At 45.9% G+C, this 27,155-nt stretch overlaps 1 protein-coding gene across 1 annotated transcript in view; it reads left to right on the forward strand.

The window, feature by feature from the left end:
• Positions 1-25,902, forward strand: part of CNGA2 (cyclic nucleotide gated channel subunit alpha 2) — a 79,949-nt gene extending 54,047 nt beyond the window's left edge. Inside the window, exons 6-7 of the mRNA XM_063938522.1 lie at positions 18,515-19,278; positions 25,291-25,902. Of these exons, the coding sequence (XP_063794592.1) occupies positions 18,515-19,278; positions 25,291-25,902 (1,376 nt within the window). The remainder of the gene's footprint in view (positions 1-18,514; positions 19,279-25,290) is intronic.
• The last annotated feature ends 1,253 nt before the right edge of the window (positions 25,903-27,155 follow it).

A 27,155-nucleotide genomic window follows, 5' to 3' on the forward strand; every position in this document is an offset into this window, starting at 1 on the left:
TCATGTGACCGTGAATGACCAATGAGAGTTCTGGCTACCAGTATATGTGTGGGTACAGTGTTCTATTTATCTGCTGTTGGCTAGAAAGTATGCAGAGGAGAGTACAGACAGAAAAGGTAGAGTACAGAGTTTAATCTGACCCTGTGTGTGCACAGGGTCAGACTATGTCAATTAAATTGGTAAGTGAAATATTTGCAGTAACATCACATGGTCATGTGACTTATGAATGCAACTGATGTTCTTTACAGGACTGTATGAATGCAACTGAGGTTCTTCGCAGGAGTTGAGGTTGTAGATTGTCTTCTGGGCAGTGACCCCTGTACACCCAGTGTTGAGACTCCTAGAATATGCCAACAGGTCTTGTAGCCTATAAGAGCCGCTTTTCCCATAAGTCTTTATGCGCCTACCGGTACTGGGATGCCCACCAGGACTTATGCCACTGGCGGTAGTACGATCTTAACCTTCGGGTGACCAAAATCAATGCCAGTAGAAAAGACAACAAAGACAAGACCAAGAATACAAGAACGGGACAAGAGAACAGAGAATTAATAACAAAGAATAGTACAGGTTGAGTATCCCATATCCAAATATTTCTAAATACGGAATATTCCGAAATACAGAATTTTTTGAGCAAGAGTGAGATAGTGAAATCTTTGCTTTCGGATGGCTGAGTGTACACAAACTTTGTTTAATAAACAAAGTTATTAAAATATTGTATTAAATGACCTTCAGGCTGTGTGTATAATGTGTATATAAAACATAAATGAATTTTGTGACTGTACACACACTTTGTTTAATGCACAAAGTTATTAAAAATATTGGCTAAAATTACCTTCAGGCTGTGTGTATAAGGTGTATATGAAACATAAATGCATTCTGTGCTTAGACTTAGGTCCCATCGCCATAATATCTCATTAGGGTATGCAATTATTCCAAAATACGGAAAAATCCGAAATCCAAAATACTTCTGGTCCCAAGCATTTTGAATAAGGGATACTCAACCTGTAATAGGGTAAAGATGCTAACGAGGTATTGAGACATACAGAAATATATGTTATGGTAAGAACTTACTGTTGATAACGGTATTTCTCCTAAGTCCACAGGATAACAATGGGATATGATGAAGCGACAGTGGATTTTCACCAATCGGTCAAAGCTTTCTGGCCTTCCAGAATCATTCGCCCGAATTCAGCATCATGAGAAGCAAAGGTATCCATGGCATAATGTCTAATGAATGTGTTAATGGAAGACCATGTGGCTGCCTTACATATCTGCTCTGCTGAAGCACCACGTTGTGCTGCCCATGATGGACCTACCTTACAAGCAGAGAGAGCAGAGAATGAGCCGGAACAGGGAGATCAGCTTGAGAATATGCTTCTGAAATCGCCATCCGAACCCATCTTGCCAGTGTCTGCTTATCAGCAGACCCTCCTCTCCTGTGAAATCCGTTGAGAATGAAGAGAGAATATGTCTTTCTGATGGCACTGGTACGATCCACGTAGATCCTTAATGCATGGACCACGTCCAGCGATGCATCTTCCGCAGAAAGGCCCGGTACCTGGAAATCCGGGACTACAATTTCTTCATTAAGGTGGAATTTAGACACCACCTTCGAAAGATACCCAGATCTAGTTCTTAGAACTGCTTTATCTTGATAAAAAAAATCAGAAATTTGGAACGACTTGCTAAAGCCCCTAAATCTGATACTCTTCTAGCTGACGCCATAGCCAGTAGAAAGAGAACTTTAGCTGTCAACCATTTAAGATCCACTTTATTAAGTGGTTCAAATGGGGCAACTTGAAGGACTTTCAGGACTAGACTTAAGTCCCAAGGCACTATAGGAGGAACAAAAGGAGGTTGAATGCGCAGCATTCCCTGGAAAAAAGTACGCAAATCCTGTAAGTTGGCAATTTTCTTTTGGAACCATACAGTCAATGCAGACACTTGCACTCTCAAGGAAGCCACCTTCAAACCTTTATCCATTCCTGCTTGAAGGAATGCTAAGACCCTGGAAACTCTGAAAGCCTTAGGGCCCATTTTCCGTTCAGTGCACCAATGAATATAGGTTTGCCATATTCGGTGATAATAGCGAGCTGAGGAAGGTTTCCTTGCTCTAAGCATAGTTTGAATTACGTGTTGCGAGAATCCTCTTGACTTCAGGATAGAGGTTTCAAGAGCCACGCCGTCAAAGACAGTCGATCCAGATGTCTGTGATAACAAGGACCCTGCATCAGTAGATCTGGACATTGAGAGAGCAGAAGTGGAGCATCCATCAACATTCTCTGCAGATCTGTGTACCAATGCTTTCTGGGCCAGACCGGAGCTATTAGTGTCACGGCACCTTTCCCTTGCTTTTTCTTTCTCACCATCTTTGGTAATAGAGTGATTGGAGGAAACACATAAGCCAGATGAAAGTCCCATCTCACCGACAGGGCATCCACAAAGATCGCTCTGGGATCCTTTGTTCTTGACCCACATGCAAGCACTTTGTTGTTCAGACGGGATGCCATGAGATCTATCTCTGGCAACCCTCACTTGTCTACTAGAGTCTGGAAGACCTCTGGGTGTAGAGCCCATTCGCTTGCCTGAATGGCGTGTCGACTGAGAATGTCCGCTTCCCAGTTTAGGACTCATGGAACGAATACTGCGGACAAGGCTGGAAGATGAAATTTTGCCCACTTTAGTATGTGACTTACCTCTTTCATCGCTTTTCGGCTGCAAGTTCCTCCCTGATGATTGAGGTACGCTACTGCTGTCGCATTGTCCGAATGGATGTGGACCGGTTTTCCCAGAAGAATGTCCTTTGCCTGAATCAGTGCCATGTATATGGCCCGAAGTTCCAATATATTTATTGGCAGGCAACCTTCTTCCTTGGTCCATTGCCCCTGGAAACACAACCCCCTGTATACCTTTTGACTGCGTAGCAAGTCCGGAATCCTTGACTGAACCTTGGATATCTTGTTCAGAGAGAACATTAATCTCTGAAGACTTGAATCTAGTACAGCCCCCAAGTGAGTCATCCGCTGTGGTGAAACCAGAGACGATTTTGCCCAATTTATGAGCCACCCGTGTTTCTGCAGACACATTATTGTCTTTTGCAGATGACATAGAAGCAATTCCTGCGACTGTGCCAGGATTAAAAGATCGTTGAGGTATGGAAAAATTCTTATCCCCCGCAGTCGGAGATAGGCTGCCATTACCACCATAATCTTGGTAAATACTCTGGGGGCTGTGGCTAACCCAAAAGGTAGGGCCTGGAACTGAAAATGATGTTGGAGGATAGCAAACACTGATGGGATAGTGCTATAGGAACATGTAGGTAAGCATCCTGGAAATCCAGGGATACCATATAATCCCCTGGCTCCATGGCCAAAATGATGGAACGTAAGGTCTCCATGTGAAACCGATGTACCCAAATGTATTTATTCAGCAGTTTGAGATTGGGAATGGGCCGAAATGACCCACTTAGCTTCTGAACTAAAAACAGGTTGGAGAAAAATCCTGTCCTCGTTGTGCAGGAGGAACTGGAATGACTACTCCTGACTGAAGCAATTTCTGAACTGCCTCTTGCAAAGCCCTGGCCTTCGTCTCTACCCGAGATGGGCTGGTACAAAAAAACCTTCGAGGAGGGTACTTCTTGTAGCCAAAAGCATAACCTAGAGATACTGTTTCCTGCACCCAGGCATCTGTTATAGACTGCTGCCAGATCTGTGCAAACTGAAGTCAGCCCCCCACCCTGGGGACCCCCAGGTTTAGGCCCGCACCATCAGGCTGATGGCTTATCATCTGTTTTACCAACCGTTCCTCTGGTAGCCCAATGCTTTTTAGTCTTTCCAGACTTCTTGTATTGGGACTGCCTGCTATCACTTTTGCCTTTAGCTTTTCCTTGAGACCGAAAGGTCGGAACTTTAGGTTTGAAATTGTATGTGGAAGGAAACTTGACCTTCTTGGAGTCTGCTTCTGACTCCAAAATATCTGTCAATTCTTTACCAAAAAGAATATCTCCAAAAAAGGGCAAAGATTTCAAAACCTTCTTAGATTCTGAATCAGCTTTCTACGTATGTAGCCAAACTGCTCTGTGTGCAGCTACTGTTGAAGCTGATTCCCTGGAGGCAATGGTACCCATATCCAATGCTGCTTCTTCCAATAACATTGCAGCCTGTTTTATATGTGCTATATGGGATTTTTGCTCTCTAGATGCTATTAAAAAAATCCCCCTCCAATGCATCAGCCCACATAGCCACTGCCTTTGCCATCCAAGCTGAAGTCATGGCTGGCCTTATGACTGCCCCAGACTGGGAAAGAATGTTTTTTAGAAAACCATCCACTCTCCTATCCGTGACATAATTTAATGATGTTGAAGGCAAAGGTAATGTAGATTTTCGCACTAATCGAATCACATGCGTATCTACTTTAGGAGCCACCTCCCTTTTTAAACAATCCCCCGCTGGAAGAGTAATTGGAATTCCATTTCTTAGCAATTATAAACTTCTTATTAGGCATAGCCCAAGCTTCTTCCATGATTTCCGTCAGCTGATCTGACCCTGGAAACTCAGTCTTAATTGTTTTGGGACGTTTAAACACAGGTGCCTTGGTTTTTAACACAAGCTCTGCTCAATCCTCTAAGGATAGAATGGCTTTCATTGCTTTAATTAACTCAGCTACAGTATATCCACTGAGCTGAGACCTTCCTCCTCTTCTTTATATTCCAAAGTAGAATTAATTAAGCTTTCATCCTCCCATGAATCCTCATCTGAACCATGTGTAGCCTGTGAGGATGAAGATTTACTTACCACCGGCTTATAAGCTTGTTTCTTCTGAGAGGCTGCTGCTGGAAGTGATGCAAGTGGGAAACTGCATGTAAGGGTAAATCGTGTAACCTATACCCGGCACAGGAGTTGGAGGAATTATCCATTCAGCTATACTGGATAAAGTCTGTGCAAACACAGCCCAAGGTGGATCAGCCTGAAACTGCTTTGTATTTTTCAAGAACCCCTGGTGAAAGCTAAAACAATTTGCACACAAACCAACCTGAACCAGATCATGAGAGGATAACACAGATTTGCAAGACAAACATGATATGAGTGTTGGTGTTGCTGTGAGTGTACCTTCCTTCACCTTTACTGTTCTTAGACATGATAAATAATCAACACTTCCACAGTATACTACACAATTTGTGACTGTAATCACTTTAAGTTTTTTAAAGTGACATACAATCCGACCCTACCCATGCACCAGCATTGAGGATCGGAATAAAACAAAACTGACAGAATATAGTAATGTCAGCATTCACACTAGCAGTCAGTCACATGTTATACATTAGTATAATAAGCAATATAAGCACATCAACTACAACTACATTTCAAGTATGTAGGAGAACATATTACTGAATCATGTTTAAACAGATCTACCGTATTCAGATGTATTGTAAAAGAAACAGTATATGTATACAGACTCATATGCAATAGGCACTTATCTAACTATTCATACTTAAAAGGTAGATAGAGACTTAGTGCTGTATTACCCGTACTCCGTAGGGGTGTAGTAGGGTATGCCGGCAGCCAGGCTCCCGGTGACCAGCATACCGGCGCCGGAATCCCATCCGCCGGCATACTGACAGCGTGGTGAGCGCAAATGAGCCCCTTGTGAGCTCGCTGCGCTCACCACGCTGTGGGCACGGTGGCGCACCACGCTATCTATTCTCCCTCCAGGGGGGTTGTGGACCCCCAAGAAGGAGAAAAAGTGTCGGTATGCCGGCTGTCGGGATTTCAGCACCGGTATACTGTGCGCCGGGATCCCGACAGCCGGCAAACTGAAGACCACCCCTCAGTAGAGTGGGCTACAGGGAAACTCACCTCGCTTCCAGGACCGATCAACACATTAGCAAACACTGAGTGGATCCAGACGCTACTAGTGTACAGTGTCACTCCATGAACCTATAGTGAACACAGACGCTCAGTGAACACAGACGCACCATTCACACAGTTGCCTATGCTGCGACTGGGTCCCCTCATGTACAGCATCTGAGACGGAAGCAGGAAAACAGTTCATGGCAGGAGACTCAGAGGAAACTGGTCATGAACCGGGGGGAGGGGAGACCAGGAGAGCGTCTGACTCCCCACTGCTGACATCAACCTAGGGATCATGGCCTCATACTATTCCTGGAGCCTATGATCCCTAAGGCCTAGCGCTGGTGCACCCGAGGTGGCAGCCATGTCAGTGACTGTTTGATAGTCTCCAACCAAAACAGTGCGGCTGTGTCCATATTCGCCTTCTAAGTGGAACTGATGCCTTACCTTCTCCCCGTGCTCCGGCCACAGCCTGTTAACATCTGCTGGACCTGCTAGTATATCCGACACAGACGCCCGCCGAAACAGCACTGTACTTGTGTCGGGACCCGGCGGGGAGTTGTTGGAGTGACTCTTTCTAAGGTACGTAATAGACGCTTTTTAGAAAGATCACACAAGACTATAAAAATAAAATAAGAAATCTTAGGGCTGATAAAACCAGCAGCCCTCTGACCATGGTCAGGCTCCTGCCGCACCAAACAAAAAACTGATTTGCCTAAGCCAGGAGGTGGGGATATATGGACGGGACCGTTGCATGCTGGGAGGCCAGAAAGCTTTGACCGATTGGTGCAAATCCGCTGTCGCTTCATCATATCCCATTGTTATCCTGTGGATAACCTGTGGACCCTGCCAGAGAAAGAGTGGCGCACCAATGGTAATAGCACAAAGAAGTAGCCTGGAGAGATGGCAATAACCGACTAACAGACAGGGTAAACTAATTAAAGAGACAGGTATGGAACATAAATCAACTGGTACATAAATAACAAGGAATGCTCTGAACTAGCAGTAGTTGTTGCTGGCAACAACAGAAGTGCATGAAAATAGAGTTCAGACAGGGAAAGCAGAACAGATACACTAAAAACACAGAATGCTCCAGGCCAGTGGATGTTACTCAAGGCAACCGCAGTAACCAACACAAAGGAGCAATACTACTGCTAGGAGATGATTAGACAAGGATAGACAGAGAAAGACTGAGATCAGGAATTGGTCTGAGGACAGACTAACAGGGCTATGACTATGTACATGGTCAAAGAGGCCTGAGAGAGAGACTGTAGTGGAATGGGACTATGGTAATAGCAGGGCCGAAACTAGGATTTTTGTCACCCGGGGCAAGGCAATAGTTTGTGACCCCCCCCCCCCCCAAAAAAAAAAACAAAAAAACAGTAAAACAAACTCTGTCAGACTAAAATATCAGATTACCAGGAAATTTTAAAAATGGGGATACTATTGGACAATATTCCCCTATGTGCCTCAAATGCCCTACAGTATGCGTCACATGCCCGGCCAGCGTGTTCAACTACATGCTCCACTGTGTGTCCCCATACATTGCACTATATCATAACACTTTGTCACTGCACTACATTCCCCTTTCCACTGCACTACATCACTATACTACAGCCTCTACACGCTGAACTACATCACTACACTACATGCCCCTATGCACTGCACTACATACCCTATATGTTACACTACATCACTACACTACATCCCCTAATATGCTACACCACATCTGTACACTACATGCCCCTATATACTGCAATACATTACTACAATACATACCCTATATGGCACACTACATCCCCCTATTAGCTACACCAAATTCACCCATCTGGGAGGCAAAGTGGAGCTTGATACTGCTAACTGAGATCACAGTGCACTTCAATAGCTTGTACAGTGCAGCACTGCGTGGCAAAGAAGAAAGTTTAAGACAGTAGCCGGCATAAAAGAGATCCCAGGTACTGGAGCTGACCCGCACAGCATTGGAGCCAGCTGGGCAGACAGGTGGGTCAAAGACATTGCCAAGGGTGCCGTCTGCTGCCTCACTGGAGCAGCACAGCACTGCCGGTTAAAACAAAAAACATGATCCTCTGTAACTTCTTGGCGTCCCCTCAAATCCTGCACCTGGGGCACATGCCCCCATAGCGCCCCCCCCCCCTAGTTACGGCTGTGGTAATAGAGACAAATGTGGTAGTTACGTATGAAACAGCTGTATGCAAATAAAATGATAATGGATAGCAAGCAGAAAGACCAAAGATACGGACAAGACAAAGAGACAAGTATAGTTTAGAAGAATCCACACTGCAGCTGATGCTAAGGCAGACAGGAACCAGACAGGACTGGGTCTGGCAAAGATACTTTAGCACGAGAGTTCACAGTTCTGGCAGTTTCTCACAAGAAGCAGGAACTATATAATGAACGCCTACAAACAGCACAGGGAAACAAACAATGAACAGATTGCAGGGACAAACAAGGATTTTGCAGAGCTGTAGCTCTGAAAAAAATGGAAGCAGTGTTCCAACAGGACTGGGACTTGACACAGAAGGACAAAGGCTTCCACTGCAACACAGCTCTATGACCTGAAAGCAGTGCAAGGCCGGTTCAGAAGATAAAGGGAACAGGAGCCAATCAACAGCCTCCTGCAGCTAAGCCTCCAAAGATCACTAATCTCAAGTAGCTGCTACAGCAATTAAGCAGACAGAATAGAGCTGCATTTAAGCAGACAGAACAGAGCTGCAGCAGCACATACTGTATAACAGTGACCCATTGGTTAATAGCAAATGAGCTATTGCCACAATTGTATATATGGATATCCAATTCAAGCTTGTCAGGACAGGTATAATATTTTGACATTCAGAAAAATAAGAATTTACTTACCGATAATTCTATTTCTCATAGTCCGTAGTGGATGCTGGGGACTCCGTAAGGACCATGGGGAATAGCGGCTCCGCAGGAGACTGGGCACATCTAAAGAAAGCTTTAGGACTATCTGGTGTGCACTGGCTCCTCCCCCTATGACCCTCCTCCAAGCCTCAGTTAGGATACTGTGCCCAGACGAGCGTACACAATAAGGAAGGATTTTGAATCCCGGGTAAGACTCATACCAGCCACACCAATCACACCGTATAACCTGTGATCTGGACCCAGTTAACAGCATGATAACAGAGGAGCCTCTGAAAGATGGCTCACAACAATAATAACCCGATTTTTGTAACAATAACTATGTACAAGTATTGCAGACAATCCGCACTTGGGATGGGCGCCCAGCATCCACTACGGACTATGAGAAATAGAATTATCGGTAAGTAAATTCTTATTTTCTCTAACGTCCTAAGTGGATGCTGGGGACTCCGTAAGGACCATGAAGATTATACCAAAGCTCCCAAACGGGCGGGAGAGTGCGGATGACTCTGCAGCACCAAATGAGAGAACTCCAGGTCCTCCTCAGCCAGGATATCAATTTTGTAGAATTTTACAAACGTATTTGCTCCTGACCAAGTAGCTGCTCGGCAAAGTTGTAAAGCCGAGACCCCTCGGGCAGCCGCCCAAGATGAGCCCACCTTCCTTGTGGAGTGGGCATTTACAGATTTTTGGCTGTGGCAGGCCTGCCACAGAATGTGCAAGCTGAATTGTACTACAAATCCAACGAGCAATAGTCTGCTTAGAAGCAGGAGCACCCAGCTTGTTGGGTGCATACAGGATAAACAGCGAGTCAGATTTCCTGACTCCAGCCGTCCTGGAAACATATATTTTCAGGGCACTGACAACGTCTAGCAACTTGGAGGCCTCCAAGTCCCTAGTAGCCGCAGGCACCACCATTAGGTTGGTTCAGGTGAAACGCTGAAACCACCTTGGGGAGAAACTGAGGACGAGTCCTCAATTCCGCCCTGTCCGAATGGAAAATCAGATAAGGGCTTTTTCAGGATAAAGCCGCCAATTCTGACACGCGCCTGGCCCAGGCCAGGGCCAACAGCATGACCACTTTCCATGTGAGATATTTTAACTCCACAGATTTAAGTGGTTCAAACCAATGTGACTTTTGGAACCCAAAACTACATTGAGATCCCAAAGTGCCACTGGAGGCACAAAAGGAGGCTGTATATGCAGTACCCCTTTTACAAACGTCTGAACTTCAGGGACTGAAGCTAGTTCTTTTTGGAAGAAAATTGACAGGGCCGAAATTTGAACCTTAATGGACCCCAATTTCAGGCCCATAGACACTCCTGTTTGCAGGAAATGTAGGAATCGACCCAGTTGAATTTCCTCCGTCGGGCCTTACTGGCCTCGCACCACGCAACATATTTTCGCCAATTGCGGTGATAATGTTTTTGCGGTTACATCCTTCCTGGCTTTGATCAGGATAGGGATGACTTCATCCGGAATGCCTTTTTTCCTTCAGGATCCGGCGTTCAACCGCCATGCCGTCAAACGCAGCCGCGGTAAGTCTTGGAACAGACAGGGTCCTTGCTGGAGCAGGTCCCTTCTTAGAGGTAGAGGCCACGGATCCTCCGTGAGCATCTCTTGAAGTTCCGGTTACCAAGTCCTTCTTGGCCAATCCGGAACCACGAATATAGTGCTTACTCCTCTCCATCTTATCAATCTCAGTACCTTGGGTATGAGAGGCAGAGGAGGGAACACATACCCTGACTGGTACACCCACGGTGTTACCAGAGCGTCTACAGCTTATTGCCTGATGGTCCCTGGACCTGGCGCAATACCTGTCGAGTTTTTAATCATGTGGAAGACTTCTGGGTGAAGTCCCCACTCTCCCGGGTGGAGGTCGTGCTGAGGAAGTCTGCTTCCCAGTTGTCCACTCCCGGAATGAATACTGCTGACAGTGCTATCACATGATTTTCCGCCCAGCGAAGAATCCTTGCAGCTTCTGCCATTGCCCTCCTGCTTCTTGTGCCACCCTGTCTGTTTACGTGGGTAACTGCCGTGATGTTGTCCGACTGGATCAACACCGGCTGACCTTGAAGCAGAGGTCTTGCTAAGCTTAGAGCATTGTAAATGTCCCTTAGCTTCAGGATATTTATGTGAAGTGATGTCTCCAGGCTTGACCATAAGCCCTGGATATTCCTTCCCTGTGTGACTGCTCCCCAGCCTCGCAGGCTGGCATCCGTGGTCACCCGGACCCAGTCCTGAATGCCTAATCTGCGGCCCTCTAGAAGATGAGCACTCTGCAACCACCACAGGAGGGACACCCTTGTCCTTGGTGACAGGGTTATCCACTGATGCATCTGAAGATGCGACCCGGACCATTTGTCCAGCAGGTCCCACTGGAAAGTTCTTGTGTGGAATCTGCCGAATGGGATTGCTTCGTAGGAAGCCACCATTTTACCCAGAACCCTTGTGCATTGATGCACTGAGACTTGGCTCGGTTTTAGGAGGTTCCTGACTAGCTCGGATAACTCCCTGGCTTTCTCCTCCGGGAGAAACACCTTTTTCTGGACTGTGTCCAGGATCATCCCTAGGAACAGAAGACACGTCGTCGGAACCAGGTGCGATTTTGGAATATTGAGAATCCAATCGTGCTGCCGCCACACTACCTGAGATAGTGCTACACCGACCTCCAACTGTTCCCTGGATCTTACCCTTATCAGGGAATTGTCCAAGTAAGGGATAACTAAAATTCACTTCCTTCGAAGGAATATCATCATTTCGGCCATTACCTTGGTAAAGACCCGGGGTGCCGTGTACCATCCATACGGCAGCGTCTGAACTGATAGTGACAGTTCTGTACCATAAACCTGAGGTACCCTTGGTGAGAAGGGTAAATTTTGACATGAAGGTAAGCATCCTTGATGTCCCGAGACATCATGTAGTCCCCTTCTTCCAGGTTCGCAATCACTGCTCTGAGTGACTCAATCTTGAATTTGAACCTCTGTACGTAAGTGTTCAAAGATTTTAGATTTAGAATCGGTCTCACCGAGCCGTCCGGCTTCGGTACCACAACAGTGTGGAATAATACCCCGTTCCTTGCAGGAGGGGTATCTTGATTATCACCTGCTGGGAATACAGCTTGTGAATGGCTTCCAAAACTGTCTCCCTGTCAGAAGGAGACATCGGTAAAGCCGACTTTAGGAAACGGCGAGGGGGAGACGTCTCGAATTCTAATTTGTACCCCTGAGATATCACCTGAAGGATCCAGGGGTCTACTTGCGAGTGAGCCCACTGCGCGCTGAAATTCATTGGGACGGGCCCCCCACCGTGCCTGATTCTGCTTGTAAAGCCCCAGCGTATACTGAGGGCTTGGCAGAGGCGGGAGAGGGTTTCTGTTCCTGGGAACTGGCTGATTTCTGCAGCCTTTTTCCTCTCCCTCTGTCACGGGGCAGAAATGAGGAACCTTTTGCCCGCTTGTCCACGAAAAGACTGCGCCTGATAATACGGCGTCTTCTCATGTTGAGAGGCGACCTGGGGTACAAACGTGATATTCCCAGCTGTTGCCGTGGCCACCAGGTCTGAAAGACCGACCCCAAATAACTCCTCCCTTAATAAAGCAATACTTCTAAATGCCGTTTGGAATACGCATCACCTGACCACTGACGTGTCCATAACCCTCTACTGGTAGAAATGGACAACGCGCTTAGACTTGATGCCAGTCGGCAAATATTCCGCTGTGCATCACGCATATATAGAAATGCATCTTTTAAATGCTCTATAGGCAAAAATATACTGTCCCTATCTAGGGTATCAATATTTTCAGTCAGGGAATCCGACCACGCCAACCCAGCACTGCACATCCAGGCTGAGGCGATTGCTGGTCGCAGTATAACACCAGTATGTGTGTAAATACCTTTTAGGATACCCTCCTGCTTTCTATCAGCAGGATCCTTAAGGGCGGCCATCTCAGGCGAAGGTAGAGCCCTTACAAGCGTGTGAGCGCTTTATCCACCCTAGGGGGTGTTTCCCAACGCACCCTAACCTCTGGCGGGAAAGGATATAATGCCAATAACATTTTAGAAATTATCAGTTGTTATCGGGGGAAACCCACGCATCATCACACACCTCATTTAATTTCTCAGATTCAGGAAAACTACAGGTAGTTTTTCCTCACCGAACATAATACCCCTTTTTTGGTGGTACTCGTATTATCAGAAATGTGTAAAACATTTTTCATTGCCTCAATCATGTAACGTGTGGCCCTACTGGAAGTCACATTCGTCTCTTCACCGTCGACACTGGAGTCAGTATCCGTGTCGGCGTCTATATCTGCCATCTGAGGTAACGGGCGCTTAGAGCCCCTGACGGCCTATGAGACGTCTGGACAGGCACAAGCTGAGTAGCCGGCTGTCTCATGTCAACCACTGTCTTTTATACAGAGCTGACACTGTCACGTAATTCCTTCCAACAGTTCATCCACTCAGGTGTCGACCCCCTAGGGGGTGACATCACTATTACAGGCAATCTGCTCCGTCTCCACATCATTTTTCTCCTCATACATGTCGACACAAAAGTACCGACATACAGCACACACACAGGGAATGCTCTGATAGAGGACAGGACCCCACTAGCCCTTTGGGGAGACAGAGGGAGAGTTTGCCAGCACACACCAGAGCGCTATATAAATACAGGGATAACCTTATATAAGTGTTTTTCCCCTTATAGCTGCTGTATAGTTAATACTGTGCCTAATTAGTGCCCCCCTCTCTTTTTTTAACCCTTTCTGTAGTGTAGTGACTGCAGGGGAGAGCCAGGGAGCTTCCCTCCAACGGAGCTGTGAGGGAAAATGGCGCAAGTGTGCTGAGGAGATAGGCTCCGCCCCTTTTTCGCTGACTTTTCTCCTGCTTTTTTATGGATTCTGGCAGGGGTTAAATGCATCCATATAGCCCAGGAGCTATATGTGATGCATTTTTTGCCATCCAAGGTGTTTTTATTGCGTCTCAGGGCGCCCCCCCCCAGCGCCCTGCACCCTCAGTGACCGAAGTGTGAAGTGTGCTGAGAGCAATGGCGCACAGCTGCAGTGCTGTGCGCTACCTTGTTGAAGACAGGACGTCTTCTGCCGCCGATTTTCCAGACCTCTTCTGCCTTCTGGCTCTGTAAGGGGGCCGGCGACGCGGCTCTGGGACCCATCAAAGCTGGGCCTGTGATCGTCCCTCTGGAGCTAATGTCCAGTAGCCTAAGAAGCCCAATCCACTCTGCACGCAGGTGAGTTCGCTTCTTCTCCCCTTAGTCCCTCGATGCAGTGAGCCTGTTGCCAGCAGGTCTCACTGAAAATAAAAAACCTAAACTAAAACTTTCACTAAGAAGCTCAGGAGAGCCCCTAGTGTGCACCCTTCTCGTTCGGGCACAGAGATCTAACTGAGGCTTGGAGGAGGGTCATAGGGGGAGGAGCCAGTGCACACCAGATAGTCCTAAAGCTTTCTTTAGATGTGCCCAGTCTCCTGCGGAGCCGCTATTCCCCATGGTCCTTACGGAGTCCCCAGCATCCACTTAGGACGTTAGAGAAATAAAATTGTTAAGGAGAAGGAAGAAAGTAGAAAATGGAAAGACTCCTGTTGTACAGGATGACATTACTCAGCATGTGCTGGCAGTGAATGCTCAGTCTAGCATCTCGGCTTGCATAGCATGTAAACAGGAGTCAAAGCTGCACCTTCTGTGGGGTAAACCACAATGGCTGATGAGAGCTGCAGTGAGGATAACGTATACAGCAGTGTACTGATACCTGTCCTGGTTGCAGTAATTTCCGATGCTCAGTCAATGATAGTGGTCCGTTGTGCACACAGCGGGATCCACCATATGAAGGACATGCGCGTTTCACCTATCTGTTCTACTCTGAAGAAATTGATCCTCCGTAGGCAGTGTCTTCAGTTGGTATTCACTGTTCATGTAGGAGATCACATGGCCCAGAAGATGTCTGTTTGTGTAGGAATACAGTGCATCCACATTTTGTTATGTTACAGCCTTATTCCAAAATGGAATAAATTAATTTTTCCCCTCAAAATTCTACACACAATACCTTTATAATGACAACTTGAAAAAAGTTTTTGGGAGATTTTTGCTAATTTATTAAAAATAAAAAACTAAGAAATCACATGTACATAAGTATTCACAGCCTCTGCCATAAAGCTCAAAATTGAGCTTAGGTGCATCCTGTTTCCATTGATCATCCTTGAGATGTTCCTACAGTCCACCTGTCGTAAATTCAGTTGATTGGACATGATTTGGAAAGGCACACACCTGTCTATATAAGGTCCCACACTAGACAGTGCATGTCTGAGCACATGCCAAGCATGAAGTAAAAACAATTGTCTGTAGACCTCCGAGACAGGATTGTCCCAAGGCACAAATCTGTGGAAGGGTACAGAAAAATATCTGCTGCTTTGAAGGTCCCAATGAGCACAGTGGCCTCCATCATCCGTAAATGGAAGAAGTTCAGAATAACCAGGACTCTTCCTAGAGCTTGCCGGCCGTCTAAACTGAGCAATCGGGAGAAGGGCCCTAGTCAGGGAGGTGACCAAGGACCCAATGGTCATTCTGTCAGAGCTACAGCATTCCTCTGTGGAGAGAGGAGAACCTTCCAGAAGGACAACCATCTCTGCAGCAATCCACCAATCAGGCCTGTATAGTAGAGTGGCCAGATGGAAGCCACTCCTTAGTAAAAAGCACATGGCAGCCTGTCTGGAGTTTGCCAAAATGCACCTGAAGGACTCTCGGACCATGAGAAACAAATTTATCTGGTCTGATGAGACAAAGATTGAACTCTTTGGTGGGAATGCCAGGCATCATGTTTGGAGGAAACCAGGCACCGCTCATCACCAGGCCAACAGTACCATCAGTACAGTGAAGCATGGTGGTGGCAGCATTATGCTGTGGGATGTTTTTCAGTGGCAGGAACTGGGAGTCAGGATAGAGGGAAAGATGAATGCAATGTACAGAGACATCCTGGATGAAAACCTGCTCCAGAGCGCTCTTGACCTCAGACTGGGGTGAAGGTTCATCTTTCAGCAGGACAATGACCCTAAGCACACAGCCAAGATATCAAAAGAGTGGCTTCAGGACAACTATGTGAATGTTCTTGAGTGGCCCAGCCAAAGCCCAGACTTGAATCCGATTGAACATCTCTGGAGAGATCTGAAAATGGCTGAGCACCAACGCTTCACATCCAACCTTGGAGCTTGAGAGGTGCTGCAAAGAGGAATGGGCAAACCTTCCCAAACATATATGTGCCAAGCTTGTGGCATCATATTCAAAAAGACTTGAGGCTGTAATTGCTGCTAAAGGTGCATCAACAAAGTATTGAGCAAAGGCTGTGAATACTTACGTACACATGATTTCTTAGTCTTTTATTTAATAAATTAGCAAAAATCTCAAAAAAACTGTTTTCACGTTATCATTTTGGGGTATTGTGTGTAGAATTTTGAGGGGGAAAAATTAATGTATTCCATTTTGGAAGAATGCTGTAACATAACAAAATGTGGAAAAAGTGAAGCGCTGTGAATACTTTCCGGATGCACTGTATAACCAATGTATAGATGTGTCTTCATACATCATTGCTGCAGTCACGCCTAACAGCCTCTTGGCACACCAGGTCCCATGTGTGAGAATCTTCTAACATTGGGATTTCTTTTGCCGAAAATATGTCTTAGTTGCAATGCAACTAGGACACACCAAGAAACTATGCTGATTAATTTAAAGTACAGATGTGTCCTCATACATCTGTGTATGACACTTTTATATCTGCGTGCAACTGAGTGTATGAATCTGCATACGAAGTGCTACAATGCAGCACCTGCAGATTTTTTCCAATACAAGTTCCATTGTGCTCCGTATACAATATACGTGTCACATTTCAAATTAATCAGCACAGTCTCCTCGCATGTCCTAGCATTTTCAGCAAAAATAAAAAAAGACACCCGACATTAGCAGAGTTGCATGGGACCTGGAAGCTCACTCAATCCAGGCATATCGTGATTCATGGCATATTGATGCTAGATGTATGAGGACACATCTGTAATCATCATACAACAGAGGTTCAATCAAACTTGTGCCCCCTCATTACCCTGTGTTACTCCAGCGTTGTGCTCCCTGTGTGACTCCAGCCTCGGGTCTTTCCAGCCACAAGCACCCTGTGTCACACAAAACTCATGTCCCCTGTGTCATCTTCCTTTCCTCCCTCCTCCTTGGTGTCACTCTAGCCTCTTGCTCCATGCATCATTCTAGCCTTGTGCTCCCTGTGCAACCTCTTGCTCTGTGTCCCCTCCTGCCCCATGTCTCTCCAGCTTCCTTCTCCTCCATGTCACTCCAACCTCATGTCCCCTATACAACTCCAGCCTTATGCCACCTGTGTCTTTCCAGCCACATGCCCCCAAGGTCACTCAAGCCTTGTTCCCGTTACCTCCAGCCTTTTGTCTTTCCAGCCTCCATCCCCATGACTTTCCAGCCTCTAGCTCCGTGTCCGTTTCAGTCCCACTTTTCCAGCCACATGCGTCAATCAAAGCTCATGTCCAGTGTTATTTCCAGCCTCCGGTCTTTCCAGCCTCCTTACCTGAGTCACTCCACTCTCATGCTGCCTCTGTCACTCCAGTCTCCTGCTCCATGTCCCCTCCAGCTCCTTGTGTCTTTTCAGCCCCATGCCCTGTGTCACGTCCAGCCTCCTGCCCCATGTCACTCCAGCCACCTGCCCTCTGTATCACCTCAAGAGCCAATCCTCTCTCTGGCTCCCTCCTATTTACCTTCTTTTTTCATAGCTTGCCTGATCCTCTTTCTTTTAGTTACTTGAGGTTCTTCACAGGCACAGCCACACACAGAGAGCTCACGTGGCATGATGTCATCATGTCACATCGAGCGTGTAACCAGTAGAAGGCGGAGCTCAAGATGGGAGCTGCAGCTGTTAGTCTTCCTCCAAATTAGATATAGAGGTCTATTTATTAACATTATTTTTACTAAAATAATGTGAAAAAGGGTGTTTACACACCCTTTTCACATTATTTTAGTATCACCTGAATGTATTTAAGGGCATTTGGATTTTTAGTAAGCCACATTGCAATCCCAATACTTATAATTGGAAATGCGATCTGACCAGATTTACAAAAAAAAAAAATGTGACAAAATATCGCAGTATGCCCTGTGATAATCTCGCCATCTCAGGCTGGCGAGATCACAGGGCAGCACTGAGATAGGTAGGCATTTGCCCACCTTTCTCTGCCCCGGCAGAGAAAGCTGAGCGGGACCTGGCTAAAGTGATCAGCTATGTGTGTCCGATGGGTGTAGTATGTGATGCCGACGGTCGGGCTCCCGTCGGCCAGCATTCCGGCGTCGAAATCCCGACTGCCGGCATACCGACAGCTGGGCGAGCGCAAATGAGCACATGTATATGCGTGTGCTGTAGTCTTCTTTTGACATCACGTTTATATGTGTATATAAGTTTACTATAAATTAGATTTAGTATCTGGCGATCTGGCTAATGGGTGGTCCAACGCACAACCAGGCACCCCTTTGTTCGCCAGTGGAGGTGACTGCAGAAGTGTGGCTACTACAGCATGGGGAGGGCTCACTGCCCTTTCAGCCCACCTCTTGTGCCTCCCCTGTATGCTACTATTGTCTTATCTACTAAATTCATATATTTACCCAAACAGTTCTGCAGCAATGACAGAGTTATTCTTATATGGAAATCGCTGTTTATGTCAGTATATATTATAGCTCTGCATGCTGTTTTCTTTTTCTAGGATTTTTGGAGCAGGGACTACTTGTAAGAGATCCCAAGATGCTAAGAGACAGCTACGTCCACACTTTGCAATTTAAGCTAGATATCATCTCTATACTCCCGACTGACCTAGGCTATCTGGCATTTGGACTTCATCGGCCAGAGCTGCGGTTCAACCGTCTTCTACATTTTCCACGCATGTTTGAATGTTTTGACCAAACCGAGACTCGAACAAGCTACCCTAACATGTTTCGAATAATAAATCTAGTTCTATATATCCTACTCATTATTCATTGGAATGCCTGCATTTACTATGCTATATCTAAGGCAATTGGTTTTGGCACAGACACATGGGTTTACCCAAATGTGACAGATCCTAACTATGGCTATCTTACCCGTGAGTATGTCTACTGCCTGTACTGGTCTACTTTGACACTCACCACCATCGGAGAAACTCCTCCCCCTGTCACAGATTTAGAGTACCTTTTTGTCATTTTTGATTTTCTGGTTGGTGTTTTGATCTTTGCCACCATTGTAGGAAATGTTGGTTCCATGATCTCTAACATGAATGCAACCAGGGCTGAGTTTCAGGCTAAAATAGATGCCATTAAGCACTATATGCAGTTCAGAAAAGTAAGCAAAGATTTGGAGGCCAAAGTCATTCGATGGTTTGACTATCTTTGGACAAACAAAAAGACAGTAGATGAAAGAGAAGTGTTGAAAAACTTGCCTGACAAACTGAGAGCTGAAATAGCCATAAATGTTCATCTGGAGACACTAAAGAAGGTCAGTTGCTACTATCAATTTAAACTTAATTTGTGCATAAAGTTTTTTTATACCTATTTAAAAAAAACATTTTGCAACACATTCTTCGGCTGCTTTATAAAACAGGAATTTAATACCTACCGGTAATTCCTTTTCTTGTAGTCCGTAATGGATACTGGGTTGACATTAGTACCATGGGGTATAGATCGGGTTCATTGGAGCCTGGCATTTTAAGAAATCAATAATGTATGCTGGCTCCTCCCCACTATGCCCCTCCTGCAGACTCAATCTAGGAAAACTGTGCCCGAGGAGACGGACATACTTTGAGAGAAGGATATATACATAAACAGCGGTGAGGCAACGAACCAACACACAACATTAAGAAAGGATAGCAGCGCTAACCAGACCAGAGGACAGAAACGCTAACTATAACAAGGATAGCCAAGCTAACCAAACATGGAACAGGGACAGCAGACCCAACCAAGAACACTTACAACCAGGTAAGCAGGAACACGAAGCACTGAGGCGGGCACTCAGTATCCACTGCGGACTACGAGAAAAGGAATTACCGGTAGGTATTAAATTCCTATTTTCTCTAATGTACTAGTGGATACTGGGATGACATTAGTACCACGGGAAAGTCACAAAGCTCCCAGAATGGGTGGGAGAGTGCTGAGACCCCTGCAAAACCGTCTGACCAAATTGAAGGTCATCCCTGGCCAAGGCATTAAACCTATAGAACTTAACAAACATGTTCAAACCAGACCAAGTAGCTGCACGGCACAACTGTAGGGCCGAGACGCCCCGGGCAGCTGCCCAGGAAGCACCCACTGACCTAGTGGAGTGGGCCTGAATAGAACTCGGTAGCAGCATAGCTGGCAAAGAATAGGCCTGTTGAATAGTCAACCTGGGCCAGCGAGCAATGGACTGCATAGAAGCAGGATATCCAATCTTGGTAGCATCATCAAGGACAAAAAGCGAGTCAGATTTCCTGTGACGAGCTGTCCTCTTGATGTAAATTCTCAAAGCCCTCACAACGTCCAAGGACTTTGGAGCAGCCGAAGTGTCAGTACCGGAACCACTATCGGTTAATTAATGTGAAAAGCCGATAACACTTTCGGCAAAAACTGCGGGCGAGTATTGAGCTCTGCCCTATCCTCGTGAAATATCAAATACGGGCTCTTACAGGATAAGGCCCCCAATTCTGACACACGTCTTGCAGAGACTAAAGCCAGTAACATGACAGTCTCCCAAGTAACATATTTCAAGTCCACCCTGTGTAAGGGTACACACCAGTCCGACTGAAGAAAAGTCAGGACTACATTGAGATCCAACGGAGCCATGGGAGGGACAAAGGGTGGTTGAATGCGAAGAACACCCTTCAGGAAAGTTTGTACTTCTGGAAGTACAACCAGCTGTTTCTGGATGAAGATGGAGAGAACCGAAATCTGAACTTTAATGGAGTCTAGTCATAAGCCCATGCCTGCTTGCAGCAAGAGCAGAAAATGGCTAAGTTGAAATTCCACAAGAGAATATTTTCTCCCCTCACACCAAGAAACATATTTCTCCAAGATACGGTGGTAATGTTTTGACGTGACCACCTTACGGGCCTGGACCATAGTGGAAATAACCTTGGATAGCAGACCTTTTCTGGCTAGACTCTCCCTCTCAACTTCCAAGCCATCAAAGGTAGCCGCAGTAAGTCTGTATAGATGAATAGTCCTTGTCGAAGAAGGTCCTTGAGAAGCGGTAGAGACCAGGGTTCCTCCAGAGAAATGGTCAGGAGGTCTGCATACCAGGCCCTTCGAAGTCATTCCGGGGCAATGAGAACTGCCTGAACGCTTTCACTTTTGAGTCTTTTTAGAACTCTGGGAATGAGAGGGATTGGAGGAAACAGGTACAAAAAAACGGTAAGTCCACGGCACCGTCAGAGCGACCACTGCTGCAGCCTGCAGATCCCTCGTTCTGGAACAGTAACGACGGAGCTTCTTCTTGAGATGAGAAGCCATCAGATCTATCTGTGGACAGCCCCACCAGTAAACCAGTTGTTGAAACACCTGAGGGTGAAGGCCCCATTCCCTGGATGGAGGTCGTGCCTGCTGAGGAAGTCCGCTTCCCAATTGTCCACGCCTGGAATGAATATGGCTGAGATGGCCCTTGCATTGGCCTCCGCACAGAGGAGTATTCTTGATAGCTCTCGCATTGTGGCCCTGTTTCTTGTTCCTCCCTGTTGGTTTATGTACACCACTGCTGTGGCGTTGTCAGACTGGCTTGATTCTGGAGAAGATAGGAGGCTTGCAGTAGAGCATTGTAAATTACCATGAGTTCCAGAACATTTATCGGGAGTGCAGTTGCGGACTCAACCACTTCCCCTGGAACTGAGCCCCCTGGAACACAGCACCCCAACCTTGGAGGCTGGCATCCGTTGTCAGTAGATTCCATGATTGGGCACTGAAACTCCGACCCTCCACCAGGTGAGAGACTTGTACCTACCATAACAAGGAGATCCGTGCTTTTGGCGACAGAGCTATACTCTGGTGCATGTGCAGGTGAGACCCTGACCACTTGTCCAGCAGGTCCAGCTGGAATGGATGGGCATGAATCTTCCTTACTGGATCGCCTCATAGGAGGCTACCATCTTGCCCATTAAGTGAGTACATAGATGAATTGAGATCTTGCGGGGTCTGAACACAGAGCGGACCATAGCCTGGATAGTCAAGGCCTTGTCCATTGTAAGGAATACCTTCTGAGACACCATGTCCAGTACCATTCCCAGGAACTTAATTCTTTGTGACGGTTCCAGGATAGACTTCTGGAAATTTAGGATCCACCAATGGTCTGTAAGCAGGCGAGTAGTCAAGTCGATGCTGTGTAGCAGATGTTCCCTGGACACCGCCTTTATTGTCCAAGTAGGGGACTATGTTGACCCCCATCCTGCGCAATTCCTGCATCATCTCTGCCATGACTTTTGTGAATACCCTTGGATCTGTGGAGAGACCAATGGGTATGGAATGAAACTGGAAGTGGCAGTCCAGAATGGTGAACCTGAGGTAACCTGATGAGGAGGCCATATGGGGATATGTAAGTAAACATCCTTGACATCCAGGGATACTAGAAACTTCCTCTTCTCCAGACCGGAGACCACCGCCCTCATGGACTCCATCTTGAATTTGAACATACGTAGATACGGGTTCACAGATTTTAGATTCAAGATGGGCCGTACCGAACCGTCCGGTTTTGGTACAACAAATAGACTGGAGTAAAACCCCCTGTTGTGCAACAGAGGAGGCACTGGGACAACAACCCGAGTTAGCAGTAATTTTTGAATGGCATCTTGCAAGGTAACTCTTGCTGTGGGTGAAGCTGGTAAGCTTGACTTGAAAATCTGAGAGGAGGTAGTGCATGAAATTCCAACCGGTACCCTTGGGATATGAGATCCCTCACATGGGCGAAGTGTTGAAGGCAAGCACCTATCTGAATGTATCCCTGCTGCTGGGGCCAACCATCATGCGGAGGGCTTCGTGGATGAGGATCCGGAGGCCCTGTCCAGAGATCCACAGCCGCTGGTTTACAGAACTTACCGCAAGTTTCTCTATCAGCATTCGAGGCACCTCTGGCTCTGCCTCTGAATCTGGACACACAAAAGGACTGCAGAGAGGGCCTGGCAAGGGACGTCTATCAGGAGGCACAGCAGATGGCAGATATGCAGACTTACTCGACGTCGCCTGAGAAATCCACTTGTTCAGTTCTTCCCCAAACAAGGCATCCCCTGTGAAAGGAAGATTCTCCACACCTGTTTTGGAATCAGCATCCGCTGACCATTGTCGCAGCCACAGAGCCCTGTGAGTCGAGACCGCCATCGCTGTGGTATGGCCATTGATGAGACATAATTCCTTCACAGCCTCACTCATAAAATTTGCAGCATCCTAAATATGATGCAGTAGTGTAAAGATCACTTCATGAGGCACGGAGTCAAACCCCTTTATTGTATTATCAGACCATTTTACCATTGTCCTTGAAATCCAGCCACAAGCTATAGTGGGCCTTTGAGCTATGCCCACCGCAGTATAAATAGATTTGAGTGTAGTCTCAATTTTGAGGTCAGCTGGGTCTTTTAGAGAAAGAGCCCCAAGTACAGGCAGTACAATTTTATGTGACAGCCTGGACACTGAAGTATCCATGGACTGTGGATTTTCCCCTACTTTCCTATCCTCAGGAGGAAAAGGAAAATAATTTAGTAACCGTTTAGGTGTTTGGAATTTCTGGTCAGGATTGCCTCTTTAGAAAGGGAGTTTCATTCCTTTGATATAGGGAAGGTTGCCGAGGATTTTGGTTTCACATTAAAAAACAATTCCTCTTCTGGTTCGGTCTCCTTATCTGGTATGTTAAGGACTTCCCTAATAGCATAAATCAAGGCCTCAACCCACGGGGACAGAGATTTGTCATCTTCCACATCTTCTTCTCCCTCATCCAGCTCTTGCTTGTCAGTATCAGAAGCAGACTGGAGCACCTGTGGGAGCGTGCCTTTATGAGAGACCACCAGAGGGGGCTGAAGAGCCTGTCTGTGGTCAGCAGCCGAAACCAAAAAATCATCTACAGATTGTTTAAGGGTCTGCCTTTCCTGTTTGGCGGTAGCTAACTCTGTATTAATATTAGTAATCATGGTTTTGAATTATTCTAACCACTCAGGTTCCTGCATACTGCTACCTTGTGAGGGCAGAGAACACTGGCTACACAGGAGGGACCCCCCTGGAGAAGGTGTAAACTTAGTGTTACATGAGGGACACAGTCTTTTTCCCAGACATTCTTATTGCAGAAAAAAAACACAGAGTTAGGTGAAAAACACAGTGCAGTGTCAACACAGATATAAAAACAGCATAACAACCCCAAATAGCCCGAATGGAGTGACACAGAGAGAATTGGGACCAGCACACAATGCCTCAGTCAGAGCAGAGCACCGCTGGGAATATATATATATATATATATATATATATATATTTATTTATTTAGCACAGCAGCAGTGTCTGCGCTGCTTATATGTGCCCCCCTTTCTATAAGACCCCCTGATACCAGTAGAATTGGTGATTCAGTGAGTTCTGTGGAGGAGCAGCTTCAGCATGCAACCTGGCAGTCAGCAGCAGCAGGTAATGGCGCTTTTCAGCCTCTGATCCCGCTCTCTGGGAAGCCCTGCCCCCTCAATGGCACGCGGTCCTTCACAGATTATACTGGCTTTATAGCAGGTTTTGTGTAAAAAGAAGGAGCTTAAAAATCCCCTTATATTAGCGCCAGTGTAGATGGCCGCAGCGGGCACCAAAGCCGGGTGACCATGGCGCTTTTATGCCGCCATTGTCACCGGAGACCCGCTAACTGGACCCCGGTGTCAGTACTCACCGCACCGCATCTTCGCCATCTGTTAGGGGTGGCGGCATGCTGACGGCGTGTGCGCACACCCTGGGGGTATGTGAAACAGCGCCTCAGGAGCTTAATGTCCTGTCAGTGGGGATACGAACCATTAACTCTATAGGAAGTTGGTTCAGTTCCCCCCCTCCTAAGTCCCAGGATGTAACCAGACTGGTTGCCAACCAGTGCTGCCTGAAAAAAATAAACTAACATCAATTTCTGAAGAAAACTCTCTGGAGCTCCAGAGAATGCACCCGGCTCCTTGGGCACATTTTTCTAAACTGAGTCTGCAGAAGGGGCATATAGGGGAGAAGCCAGCACACACTATTGATTTCATAAAGTGTCAGGCTCCAATGGACCCCATGGTACTAATGTCATCTCAGTATCCACTAGGACGTTAGAGAAAATACATTTAGATAACCAATTTCTGAAAACTTTTCTTAGCTGCAATTCTATTATCATTTCTGTTAATTTTATTATTACTTCTTCTTACTACCATAATGAACAGCAGCAAAAGCATCCATTTACCCTAGGTAGTTTTGCCTTAATTAACATTTGTTAATGTCCATATTTTTTCTAACCTATATGTTATGTTTCTTCTTTGATTTATGGTTTGTGGGTATTTCTCTTCAGGTACGGATCTTTCAGAACTGTGAGGCTGGCCTTCTGGTGGAGTTGGTTCTAAAACTACGACCTCAGGTTTTCAGCCCTGGAGATTACATCTGTCGCAAAGGGGACATTGGTAGAGAAATGTACATAATCAAAGAGGGAAAACTAGCCGTTGTGGGAGAGGATGGAATCACTCAATATGCTATTCTGACATCTGGGAGTTGCTTTGGCGAGATTAGTATTCTCAATATTGAGGGGAGCAAGATGGGCAACCGTCGGACGGCAAGCATTCGTAGCATTGGCTACTCTGACCTTTTCTGCCTTTCAAAAGATGATCTAATGGAGGCTTTGGTTGAGTATCCAGATGCCAAGAAAATCTTGGAAGAGAGAGGCAGAGAAATACTTACAAAGGAAGGCCTGCTTGATGAGACAAAAGAGAAAAATGCAATGAAAGGTAAATCTTCTGAAGAGAAACTGGAACATCTAGAGTCCAATTTGGACCTGCTGCATACTCGATTTGCACGTTTGCTTCGAGAATATAGCAATGCCCAACAGACCCTTAAACAAAGGGTCACCCTTTTGGAGGGAAGATTAAATGAACTTCAGGGAGGTGAGGTTTCCTCAGATGAAATGTAAGGAAAATAGTTACAGTATGTTTGTAACTCAGGAATTGGCTAAGCTGTTTAAGGTAGGATTCTTGGGATTTCACTGTATAATAAACACAGAAATTATATTCATCTCTACCAGTAATCACAAATACCTTTACATTTCACAAATATATTTTTAAATGCTACTTTTATAGTCACTGTTCTGAAAAAAATGATTTAGGTACAATTATATTTATTGACCTTTTATTGTAGTTTCATGCTATTTCATCTTTAAACGAGTAGGCAGCTATTGTTTTTCTTTAAGTCTACAGTCCCTGACATTTTCTTCATATACTAGTTGTGGTGGAACTCAGCAGTTAGATAATTGTGCCCACAGGGATTTGAACAAACAGATTACTAATTACCTCATGGTCTCACCATATATGTTAGCTTATCAAAAGCTGTACCTCTTGGGGACTAACTAGGCAACCATGAAAACTTCTCTGTCACTGAAGGGACGAGTTGTGCCTACAGAGACTAGCCCATAGATGCTCCTTTCAGTCAACTTTCCTATCAGAAAAAAATTAGCAAGTCTTCAATATAGAGTTGACAGTTGTGTATATAGAAAATGATGAAATGCTTTTGTAGAAACCAATAAAAGATGATGAAAGCTGAAAAATATGTTGCAGTGCACAAATAATTTTGAAGTGGTCCATATTAAAGTTCTAAACAGGTGTTCTGGAAAAGGTTACTAATGGACATTTATTAACCGCAGAATATGCAGAGCACATTTAATTATGCAGGATTGATCATATTTGTCCTCCTGGTGCATAGATAGGAACATCCCACTTCCTAGTTTTGGAAATACCACATGCAAACAGTGTATTTTTGCAGGCCCAGAAAGAAAATGTAAAATTAACACTCCAAAGTTCTACAGCATGTCACCCTCAACTGCAATTTATGTGAACATGTGTCATTATTGATCATTTTGCTTGTGAACAAGAAGCCCATGTCTGCTGCAGACTCCATTATATCCCGCCCTTAGTAACAGTTGTGAGGACGTCGAAGATGATGAACGTCCCGGAAGGCATTGCACATTGAAAACAAACAGAAAAACGTGGAAAAAATGTAGGACCTCATTCAGGAAGGATTGCAAAATTTGTGATTCGCAGTCTAGCTGATTATCGAATGACTGCGCATGTGCAGCGTTTGTATTGCGCACGTGTGAGTAAAAATAGCAAAAGAAATTGTGTACACATCATGATCGCAATGCAGCCGCTGTTTGAGTGACAGGAGCCCGGC

This window comes from Pseudophryne corroboree, chromosome 8, assembly GCF_028390025.1.
Source record: "Pseudophryne corroboree isolate aPseCor3 chromosome 8, aPseCor3.hap2, whole genome shotgun sequence".
Taxonomy (NCBI): Eukaryota; Metazoa; Chordata; class Amphibia; order Anura; family Myobatrachidae; genus Pseudophryne; species Pseudophryne corroboree.